Source organism: Asterias amurensis, chromosome 14 (genome assembly GCF_032118995.1).
Source record: "Asterias amurensis chromosome 14, ASM3211899v1".
Classification (NCBI taxonomy): Eukaryota; Metazoa; Echinodermata; class Asteroidea; order Forcipulatida; family Asteriidae; genus Asterias; species Asterias amurensis.
Window position 1 is genome coordinate 4,324,280 of NC_092661.1, and position 12,438 is coordinate 4,336,717.

Sequence of the window (12,438 nt, forward strand, 5' to 3'; positions counted from 1 at the left end):
GTGTAGGAAAAAAAACCGCCACACACCGGGGTCGACCCAGGGAAGCTAAACGAACGCACCCTATATTATGCAGCAGCCGATAAAGCTAGTTATTAGGAGCCCCCTAATACCATAGGTTGAGAGCAAGGGGAGAATTAGGTCGGGGGGGGGGGCTTAGTTCTTTGGTAGTGATAATTGGTTTAGGTGTGGTGGGAGATTCTGTTCCCCGGAGATTCTTTTAAGATTCTTTTAAAAATGTTTACAAACTTCTTCTGATAGTGCCCTCTTTTGAAACACCCTCCTCCAGCCCAATAATTCTTTTCTCTTATAATGGGAAATTTTGGGGACCGATTCTTCGGCGGACAAAATTCCCTGGTAGCCACCCCACATAAATTTAACTAAATTAGTCATACTTCTTTCTGAACTGCGTTGTTTTGAACACGAAGTTACTGGACAGAAAGTCCGTGCAGAAGTGGACGATTTAGTCAAATCCCAAGAGTCTTCGTTGTTGGTGTAGCTACACGAGGTGTTTACGCTGCCATGTTTCCATGACAACGAAACTACAAACGGGTTTTGTTAGTCTAGACAGAAGGCCTAATTCAATGGCCTCGAAGAAGGTGCGCTCAGAAATGCAAACAGTTACGCGCATTATCAACACGAATAGCTGCCACCCAACTTTCAAACCAGAAACCACATTTCAAAAGCAGCTGCAATTTTTCAGTGTTTTCAGTTACTATTTTTTTTGGTTCATCTAACATCAATTGCTGAGAAATTTTCCCAAAATAAACTTTGTTATGTTTTTTCTTATGCTAACCACGGAAGTAATTTATTAAGGGTTTTTCGTTTATAGTGCCTGATGAAAGCTGTGGCATTGAGGCATGACTGCCACATCAAGGTTAGTACGTGATAATATTATACTGGACTAGTTTAATGGTGTTGCCCATGTAAGAGTCACACACTTCAGATAAAATATCACACGTTATAGGCGAATTAAACTGAGACGTGACTCTTTGTTTCGAGTTGCTCTGTAATTTAATTATGTTTCGAACCAAATGAGGCTTTATTAAAGGCATTGGACACGTTTGGTAATTACTAAACTATATTTGCATACAAATTTACTACGAGCAACGGAGAGCTATTGATAGTATAGTACCATAGTTTTTCAGAAAGCGGTAATTTCCTCGCTAACGAAAGTACTTGAATAATGAAAGACACTATGTCTGAAGCTTTTTTTTTCAGGCATCTGAAAGCACACAAATTTGTGCTACAAGAATTGTTTTTGCTTCATTTTCTCACCAATTCGATGATCAATCGAGCCCAAACTTTTCACAGATATGTTATTTTACGCATTATGTTGTGATCACCAAGTGATAATACTGGGCCCAATTTCATAGAGCTGCTTAGGCAAAAATATTTGCTTAAGCAAAAACATCCTTGCTTAGTAAACCAGATTACAGGCCAAGACTCCACTCAATTGTTATGCTAAGTAAACAACAGCTAAATACCAGTCAAAAGCAATGTAGGAATGAAATTTCGGCCAGTAACTTGTGTAAAATAAGCAAGCCATTTTCGTGCTTAAGCAATTTTTTTGCTTAAGCAGCTCTATGAAATTGGCCCCTGGTCATTGACAAATCACCAAATGTGTCCACTACCCTTACAGCTCAATAACTCTTGTAAGTTCTCATGTCACATAACAACCCATTATATAAACTCCTGAAAACATTGATAAATATCCTCCTATTTCTGGACAAGTTTCCGTGGTAACAAATCAAAATAAATATTTTTATCTGAGAAATACATCAGTCTGACGCCTTTCTCATGCATCTAAAAGCAGACAAAGTTGTGCAACAAGCTTTTTTCGTTCACTTTCTCCTTTCAACTTCGAATACCAATCGAGCCAAATGTTCTCAAATGTGTTCATATACGTAGAAAGATAAACCAGTGAAAATACTGGTCTTTAAGAAATTACCAAACCTGTCCAGTTCCTTTAAAGGCAGTGGACACTATTGGTAATTACTCAAAATAATTATCAGCACACAACCTCACTTGGTAACGAGTAATGAGGAGAGGTTGCTAGAATAAAACATTGTGAGAAACGGCTCCCTCTGAAGTAATGTAGTTTTCGAGCAAGAGGCAATTGAGTCCAACGAATTTGATTTCGAGACCTCAAGTTTAGAATTTCAGGTCCCGAAATCAAGCACATGAAAGCACACAACTTCCTGTGACAAGGATGTTTTTTTCCCCATTTTAATATCGCAACTTCGACGACCAATTGAGTTCAAATTTTCAAAGGTTTGTTACTTTATGCGTTAACTATGTTGAGACACACCAATTGGTCTTTGACATAATTCTATTTCATAACATTCGTACAAGTCTTCAGAGGGATTGCATTCCTTCCTACGTGATGGCGTGCGGATCACACAATACATTCAAAGGTTGTATTGTTAATCAAGTAAGTCCATGGGGCGACGCCCGTATATAAAGGCCCGGACACAAGTCCTGAGCCATCTTTTCTGAGGTCATGTAGTTATTGGACCAAACACTATTGGGAGGGTTCAAAACCCAGCAGCGAGCGGGACCCTCTTAGACTTGTACTTCATTATTATTCATAGAATTACAATTATATTTAATTCCTTCATATAATTTTTAAATTATACCAATAGTGTCCTGTGCCTACAAAAGGACAACAAAAGATAAAAACAAATTCATCTGGAAAGAAATAGTTATTTGCGTTATTTCGTTCACTCGAAACAAAGACAATTCGTAACACTGACGTATTTAATTCGTGTACTTGAAATGATTTGTAAGCACGACATTAATCCGTACGTACGAACAAAAAACATGAATTAATTATGAATTACTCGAATAAATTATATTGGCAAATGCGTCCGTATGGTTACATAATTAAAGGAGTTACTTTTTTATATAATATTTTAATACTGGTCTAGCCACGGACCACTGCATACACCAAGCAGCCTGGCTGATCATCTGCCTTCACGTCTCCAGCCTTTACATCGTAGAGCCTGCACTGACCAGAAGTCATGACGTAGTCGAAAGACCAACACTCGTTATTTATCTTGCAATACATGAAACATTGCATTGGTGACTTCTTGTTAAGGACCGACAGAGGGCGTGCGTTTGTGATTTCTTTGTCCACAAACATCAATGTGGACATGCAGGTGATGGAGAACGACGGGTCCCCGATCATTGCAGCTGTCGACATATCAGTAGCTGTTGAATAAAATCAGAAAATAAAGTAGTAGAACAGGTCGAGGTCGTTCGCAAAAAGAAAATCTCTTCACCGAGATGTTTGCATCTTTAACAAAATATAACAAAATATTAAAGGCAGTGGACACTATTGGTAATTACTCAAAATAATTATGAGCGTAAAACCTTTCTTGGTGACGAGTAATGGGGAGAGGTTGATGGTATAAAACATTGTGAGAAACGGCTCCCTCTGTAGTGCCATAGTTTTCGAGAAAGAAATCATTTTCCACAAATTTGTTTTCGAGACCTCAAGTTTAGAACTTCGACTATCTAAACGCACACAACTTCGTGTGACAAGGGTATTTTTTCTTTCATTATTATCTCGCAAGTTCGATGACCGATTGAGCTCAAATTTTCACAGGTTTGTTATTTTTGGCATATGTTGAGATCTATACACCAACTGTGAAGGCTAGTCTTTGACAATTACCAATAGTGTCCACAGCCTTTAAATCAAAAGGCGGTTAATCCCATAAGAACGCAGAAAAACAAGTAAAACTGACAGCAGTTGATAAAAACTGTCAGTCAGACAGACAGCCGACAAAAACCGAAATACGCAATCACGCAATAAATGTTGCATTCCAAGAACCATTTCTGGCAAATACTGTCACAGAGTGAGTTTACCATTCAAGACGATCTCTACTGAATAAAGAAATTCGTTGTTTTGTAGTTGTCCCAATTCAACTATTAAAATGGTTCACACAAAAAAAAACAAAAAAAAAACGTCTTTGTCATAATTAATTCTCTTATTTTCTTACAGCGTCAGGTATGTTTCATTTTTGGGTAAATTAGGGACATCGTCGTCCACACTGATGTAGTGCGCAATCACGGGCGGGTCACATACAAGTCGTATGTGTCCCCCCGGGATCGATGCTTGGTCTGACGTCACTGGTAACCCACACGCGGCATTGTTGAAAATGTCGCTCTCCATGCCTGCCCTTACGACGGCGCCAATCAATCGTTCGCCTGTCAGTGAAAGTAAAACCGTTTATTAAATTTGATTTAACCCTTGATGCACAATAATTGTCTTACTATGCTTGATGCTTTGTGCAGTTCTGCTTGGACAACCCATGTTAACGGTTTTGGCATTTACTACATAATCTTGTTGCATTAAAATACTTGCGGACATACTCGTTGGTCAACACCAATATTCTTTGCAGAAGAACCCTTGTTATATTTGTGATAGGATCTACCACATCCAATCTGAATGTTCTTTACTTCATTCTGTCAGCGGACAAACCATAGATAACAACTCTTGTCAACAAGAAATCCAGGAAAAACACTGTGATAGTCTATACATCCATGCATGACTTTTCTTTGTCATAATAACTAACTTGAGTTTAAGTTTAGCCCGTCGGCATGGCTCTTGCCAGCGTTTAATCAATTTTGTAAACCCCTTTTTTCCCCGTAAATGCTACTCTCACACTTCGGCGGATATCTTGCGAATACGAATATTTAAATTCGCGATGAATTCGCCCAAAAGTTGCGATTTGATGTTACGCACGCTTTACCAACAGTACCAGTGGCTTACCAATGCTTACGCAAATTGATGGCGAATTACCGTCTTCACAACATTCGCTGAATGTACGGAAGCGCTTCATATTGCCGCTCTCACAGAGAGGCGAATGTTCTTGCGAACATGAATATTTGAATTTCGCGTTGAATACGTCCAAAATGGCGGTTGGATAGTGAATATTTTCATCTCGGTCTTACCGCTTGATCATCCTCGGTCGGCCCTCTCCTTACCAATATCTTACGAATAATCTTTATATTACGAATGCTTACCAACGCTTGGCAATGCCTTTACGAACGTTGCAAACGCTTACGCACGCTTTACCAACGTTACCAATGCTAACGAAAATCACGCCGAATGACCGTCTTCGCAAGTTCGCTGAAATTAACAAACCGGTTTGTAAATTGAGCGATCTTCGAAAAGAGGTGGGAAATAATTTGTGAACGTTCCGAACTTGTTACCAACGCTTACGAAGACACGGCGAATAATGCTGCGAAGTTTGAGCGATTGTCAAATATGTCCTTCCTATAGCATATTCGCTAGCATATTCGCCGTGTGAGAGCAGCATAAAGTGACCGATCTTCGTAAGGAGGTGCAGAATGACTTGTGAACGTAGTGAATTTGTGGCGAATGTTGCGAAGTTTGAGCCATTGTTAAATATTTCCGTTCGTAAGCACTTTTGCTAGCATATTCTCCCTAGTGTGAGAGTCATTACGGTATTACTCTGCGAACGAGGGAGTGATAGATACCACATCTGAGTACTGTTCGTTCTGCTCACCCAGTTATCAACCAAACAATACACTTTTCTGTTCGACCTTACGAATAGCGCCCTCTTTGGTCAATTAATAAGTCCCGTACAACAATTATTGCTAAAACATTAAAATATAACCAACTCGAGTAATATGGTTATGATTGTTCTCGCTGGTTACAGACACTTCTTCTTTATATTCATCCAGATCAGGTCAATCTTGTTATCTTCAAAAGTCAAGTATTGACCCCTTGCAGGCACGTCACACGCGGTGACTGTTCCACACTCACAATTATTTTGGTGGTCAAGAGGTTTATGTGTAAAACGCCGCGTCGCCTAAAACCCGCACTTCACTGAATAGCGCACAGAGTGACATTGCCAACCAGTATGGCGCATCCAATATTAATGTTGATGACGTCTAGTGAATTGGATCAATTAACTTTTTAGGACTTACTACAACAATCTTTTCGGTTGACAAGGGTGATACTACCCAGGCAGTGGTTTGCTCCCAGGTCCACCTTCCACCAGGGATGAACATCATTACCTGCAACAGGGACATAATAGGTGAGGCATGAATTACATGAAATTCGGACAAATAATTCGCTGAAACCTTAATGAAAGGTCAAACTGTGCCAGAAGAAGGATAACAATATTGAACACTTTGACCTTCCTTCAGAGAGATCAAAATGTTTCAGAAATAGGTTTAAAGTATTATGAGTAGGATAGATGGCCTTAGCTTTCGATCCAAACCGGACCTTCTTCAGAGGCATATAGGTTAAAGAATATGAAACTATGAGATGTGGTGCAATGCCTTCGTTAATCGTTTTAGTGGACCATATTATCCGTTTGTTCAATGGTTCAATCTTTTCACGGCAATACAATCATCACAATCACTGTCATATTATATTGATTCATCACTTTCGTTTTCATCTAATTCCTCCTCCTCCTCTGAACCATTGCACGTTTACCCAATGATATCAGTGTAATGGGACTCATTGGATATGAGTGGCAGGTACCAACAAATCAAACAAAAATTTACAACAGACCTTATGCACATGACGTCATTTCAGTAGGGCACCCTCACCTAGAGGTCAAAAGGAGGTTGTTCATTGGCCAATCCTGTGCGACGCGCGTACAAATCTGTGCGTTTCGATTGTTTCGTCACCGTTTTTCCACTAAGATGGCCGCTGGATGACGTCAATGAGTAAGGTCAATGCGAGGCTCGTATGTTCGTTGCCCCGAGTTACACTCTCTCCTAAACACTTTTATGTAATTTGCATCTTGCAAACATTTTTTTATTCAAATTTTACACTAACCGGTGTGAGAGCAAGACCCACCACTGATGTAAGTGTTTGAGTTGCCGTCAATTGCTAGATCTGCTGCTGATGAATACCATCCATAGTCCGAGCTCTGGCTGGCTTGCATCCCACTGAGATCCAATGCTGAAATGAACATTGACTCAATTTTGAAAATGCATTCGTTATAGATCTGAGACGCAATCCTTTTGATCTAAGTTTTTAGTGAATTGTATGTTTAAAAGGGAATACATAATACGTTGGGTAATCACTCTTGAAATTAATGTAAATACAAAGTTGTAGTAGAAGCCTAATTTATGCAGCTTTCGATAGTCTTAAGCACTTCGAAAGACATTTCAATTCCAAGTGGTGTGATTAGTTACAAGATTTAAGTTTTTGTTCACAAAGTTTGAATCTCAGAGTAACGCTTTCAAGACTGTGTATTCTACAATTTATTGATTCCTTCTGCGAGGACACAAATCGTTCCGGATTTTCGGCGACATCTATAAAAACGCGACTTTTTAAATGAAATGGTGGGTGTATGTTCACATACATTTTAAAACTTGGTTGAACGGTTCCAAAAAACGAAGGTATACTTTGCCTTATGCTGCGTCCCCACATTAGTTTCCTCGTTAATTAAATACTTACCTGTGAGATTGAGGCACCAGCAGGATAGCGGGTAAAACCACACGAGGATTCCAAAGAGAAATATCAACAGGTTTTTCTCCAGCAATATTCCCTCGCAGTGAGCCATCATTGCACCGCACTACACTTCACTATGGTATCTGAAATATCAATATGAAAGTAGAGATTTAGAATGCGACGTGTTTCATATACAACCTGCTACGATACAATCGACTCCGTCAACCAATGGGCGCTGTACTCGTTGGTCACGTGTTAACTGGGGTGCTCGCCCCGTATTAGGATCCAGGATTGAAACTACTCAAAACAATCAGTTACAATAAACACTTTGTTTTGCTGAGAATTAGTGCAGCTGGTTGGTTAACATTTTTGACAAAGGATTCCCTTCGAGTTTAATGGTTTTTATATCGTTCTCCGAAAACCATGGAATACAGAGAACTTCAGATTTCTCAGGGAGGGCTAGTGTCCGGTCGCGAATGGGCTTAGAATGCGGTTGTTACACTATACTCGCTATTTCCCTAACCATAAGTTATACAAAAATTATATCATGACGTTCGTGTAAAATACAGATTCCCCCCTTTTTTTCTTTTTCTCAGAGTGACCTAGTGATTAAGTCCAGATGTTCTCAGATTTTCTGAATTTTTGTATATTAAAACTCAATATTGGGATACATCGTGTGATACTAATCCTGGACAATTACCGAAGGTGTCCGTGCCTGTGATAAAGATATGAGGGTTACAGAGTTTTTATCTTTTGGGGGATTTATCCAAGTTTGTCTTTTTATTTCTTGTTGAGTGTTAAACCTGACGAGAGCATCAACTGGTGGGTAAAATATAATCGATCCTGAGTCGGTTTGCTTGCTGACGAAAAGCATCATCGCGCATCGTTACCCTTGGCAACTTGGCTAACATTGAAGTATTTCCAATCGTCCATGACAACAATCCCCCGATTGGTTTCGGTAACAGACTTTTGATACACGAACCTTGAACGTCCTCGAGGAAGGCACTTGATTAAAAACACGTTTTTTAAAGACAAATAATCGGTTAGGGCCAGAGAGTTATATATATTGACAATAATATATAGCTCTATTGTAAGGGCTTGATCGAGCAGGACATTTCGGAAAAACATCGCGCGGTGAGATCATACACCACTGGGAACGAGGTTGTATGTTAACGCGTGGAAATTTGAATACCCGCGAGATATGTACACTCAGTCTATTGGGAACACCAATACCCCCTCCTTTCTCCCACATTAATGTTCTTTTCTTCTTCTGAAAGACTTTTAAAACATTTCTGGAGCAGTGCAGAGCGCACACGATTTGTTTACACATACAGGCAATTTGTTTACAAACAAAAGTATACCCCCATTAATATCATTTGACCAAAATACCTTTTCAGCCTATGAAAAAAATTGTTTTGTGTGGATCGGGATCACTATGAAATAAACCCCCAAAAATGCTATGGCAAATTGTGGTATCCCAAAACGAACTGAAGAGGATGGAAAATTATACTCGTCAATTGTTGTTAGCCCCTTAGGTAGGCCTAATAACTGGCATCATTAATTATCTGTACCACGATTCTTTGTCATCAAGGACATTTGGCTACGCTAACTCCCATTTGCCTTAATTAATCGTGTTTGCTTTCCTTTGTTCTGCAAAGTCCTCGCCAGCGCTATTTCTATTATCAATATTTTTTGACAAAACAGCTATAATTATGCCTACGGTGCACGACAGTACGTAAACTCCAATGGAGACCAATGTCAATAAGGCTAAATTCACATACTCATCAAACAAAGTAAGTCAGCCTCTTGAATACTTCAAATGCATTTGAAACAACTAAACTTACGATTTCTTTTCAATTTTTGGCGGGTGAGCCGTTCAGAATTTTGCTGATGAACACCCCTAAATCCCCTATCCCAGTAACTACTTCTATTTCGAGTGGTGTCCTCGGTCAATTTTACGGCTGAGTTGTCACAAGACCTCCCTATCCCTCATGCATCATTGTTTCTCCAACTGTCACAGAGTGCAACCTCTTGTATGTAACAATTGTATAGTCTGACTCACTGTGGGCCTTGCAACTGGGCAAAACAGAGACGAACATAAACTTGAAACCAAGGAGGATGGTACGTGGTTCAAAACGGGGTTCAAAGATGATTGAGACACACACATGAACGACATTTGACCATGTTCACTTGACATACTGAAGTGAATTCTTCCCTTTCTTTTGTTAATAATGGTCCAAAGATGTGGCCAGGTGCACATCAATTAGACTATCCTATTCATCATAAATATTGGTGCGGAACGCAGTAACTATAAACTGCAGAGCACGCTCTGATGGTTACCCCACTCTCCATTCTACCTTCAACCAGCGATGTTCAGCATGTTCTACAACTCTTAATTCACCCTGGTTTTTTAGTAACATGGTGGACGCTGAGGCTACATGGACACTGAATTCGGCTCGGTGGTGTTTCCCTATAACACCAGATGGGTCCAGGTAACCGAGGTTTATACGTTAATTCACTAAATAAGTGACTTCACTTGACCTATTCAATTTTTATTGTGATCTGAGATTCCTATGCTGAAAAGTGAAGTTTGGCTGCCATTATTCATGTGAGAAATCAATTTTGAAAATACTACGTGTGCCTTTATACGCAAGAAGCGTAGTGGTACAGTGGCTTTTTACATGCCACATCACTCCAATGATTTAATTTGGGATCAAAAGCAATTTGAGACGTGAGTCTTGTTTCGGGTTGCTCTGTAGTTAGTTTTTTATTTTTCGCTCAAAATGAAACCCGAAAGGCCCTTGCCACGTTTGGTTGTTGCTTAAATATATATTTGCATCTAGTTGTTTACTCGGTCGAGCAACGGAGATCTATTAATATTATAAAACATTGTTAAAAAATGACTTCCTCTAACATGGTTTTTCAAAAAGCGGTTGTTTCTCACTAAAATACTTCAATCGTGCTTGAGGGTTTTCTTTCAGGCATCTGAAAGCACACAGATGTGTGCTACAAGGATTTTTTTCTTCATTTTATCACCAAATCTATGATCACTCGAGCCCAAACTTTCACAGATTTGTTATTTTGCGCATACGTAATGGGAGACTTTTGGGACGCTTGGTGGCAGCAGACTTACCAGGCAAAATCCTTTGTTCTCGGTAAAGTGCGCGTGCTCAGAACTACGTAAACAACGGACATTTTACCTGGTAACTCTGCTGCCACCTAGCGTTCCAAAGTCTCCCATTGTGATAACACCAAGTGCCAAGACGTGTCTTTGACAACTTATCATATGTCTTTAAACAGCTCACTAATTCGTGTAAGCTCTCATGTCACATTACAACCCATTTTTATAAATTATAGAAAACATCGATACATATCCTCCTACTTCTCACTCCAAATAACACTGTAAACTGGACACGTTTGGTTATTACCCAACATTATACATTATATGAACCCTTTCTCGTGCATCTGAAAGCACACAGATTTGTGCAATAAGTTTTTTTGTTTCATCAAAGACCAAATGAGCAAAGATTTTCACAAATTCATGCATGTATGTTGAGATAAACCAGGTGAACAAAAATGGTCTTTGACAATTACCACTAAACGTGTCCAGTGCCTTTAAACAGCTCAATAATTCTTGTATGTTCTCATTTAACATAACAACCCATTTTTATAAATTAATTACTGAAAACAAAGATGAATATCCTCCTTATACAGAACATTAACCCTAATACGCCTAGCTAGGCATTACACTGTTTTGTGGCATCCAGTAAACAATAATAATAATAATGTTACCCAAAAGTTAGACCTGAAAATAACCCAAAAGTTCTACCAATCGGAAACCCTTCCAAAAAATACCAACTATCTTTCTAGTTATTTTACTTTCATGATGAGTGTGTTTCATGAGTGCATTTCTCGACCCTAAGGTTGCATTATCCTCTTGTTTGCTGGACTTACAGACTTCAGTTGATAAACAAAGAAGAAAACCAAACACTTTTATAACCAGAGTTGGGACCTGATCCTAGGAGATATAAAAACAAACTTGAGGCTAGTCCTAATTCTAAGTTAGGACGAGTAACTCGTCCTAACTCGAGATACTACTAGTCTTATATACACCTTTGTGAAATTTACCCATAGCCTCTTTATCCAGCTCATCTGATAATGAATTAGCACTCAATGATGCCATCTGCCCCCTTTCAACTGTTCGTTTGGAAATGTTGTTTACCAAGTTCCAAACTTTTAAAAACCCCGACATTCCATTCGGTATGCTGAACTCAAATACAGTCTTTAGGTTTACTACACTGATTAAAGGCAGTGGACACTGTTGGTAATTACTCAAAATAAAAACTTACTTGGTAACAAGCAATGGAGAGCTGTAGATAGTAAAAAATATTGTGAGAAACGGCTCCCTCTGAAGTAACATAGTTTCCGAGCAAGAATTTTTTTCCACGAATTTGATTTCTAGACCTCAGAATAATATTTTGAGGTCCCGAACTCAAGCATCTGAAAGCACACAACTTTGTGTGACAAGGGTGTTATTTCTTTCATTTTTATCTCGCAACTTCGACGATCAATTGATTTCAAATTTTCACAGGTTTGTTAATTTGTGCGTATGTTGAGACACACCAAGTGAGAAGACTGGTATTTGACATAATTATACCAATAGTGTCCAGTGCCTATACAGGGAAAACAAAAGATAACAAATAAATCCACCTGCCAAGAACTAGTTAATTGCGTTCTTTCGTTCACTCGAAACAAAGACAATTCGAAGTATTTAATGGGAGACTTTTGGGACGCTTGGTGGCAGCAGACTTACCAGGTAAAACCCATTGTTCTCGGTCATGTGCGCACGCTCAGAACTACGTAAACAATGAAAGTTTACCTGGTAAGTCTGCTGCCACCTAGCGTCCCAAAGTCTCCCATTCGTGTACTTGAAATGATTTTGTAAGCACGACATTGATTCGAACGTACAAACAAGAACATGAATTAATTCCGAATAA

The 12,438-nt window shown here is 39.2% G+C and overlaps 1 protein-coding gene across 1 annotated transcript; it reads right to left on the minus strand.

Annotated features, from left to right (window-relative positions):
• Positions 1 to 3,997: 3,997 nt before the first annotated feature.
• LOC139947363 (fucolectin-1-like) lies at positions 3,998 to 7,553 on the minus strand. Its single transcript, XM_071945258.1, has 4 exons — positions 7,448 to 7,553; positions 6,821 to 6,946; positions 5,959 to 6,048; positions 3,998 to 4,209 (listed from the first exon to the last, which is right to left on the minus strand). The coding sequence occupies exons 1-4, from the start codon at positions 7,551 to 7,553 to the stop codon at positions 3,998 to 4,000; spliced, it is 534 nt and encodes a 177-aa protein (XP_071801359.1).
• Positions 7,554 to 12,438: the final 4,885 nt, after the last annotated feature.

Excerpts from the sequence above, each read along its gene's own strand:
- LOC139947363 (XM_071945258.1), bottom strand. The coding sequence starts at position 7,553 with ATGGCTCACTGCGAGGGAATATTGCTGGAGAAAAACCTGTTGATATTT. Across the intron at positions 6,049-6,820 it reads TGGGTCTTGCTCTCACACCG|GTAATGATGTTCATCCCTGG; the intron begins GTTAGTGTAAAA and ends TCCCTGTTGCAG. Across the intron at positions 4,210-5,958 it reads CAACCGAAAAGATTGTTGTA|GCGAACGATTGATTGGCGCC; the intron begins GTAAGTCCTAAA and ends TTTCACTGACAG.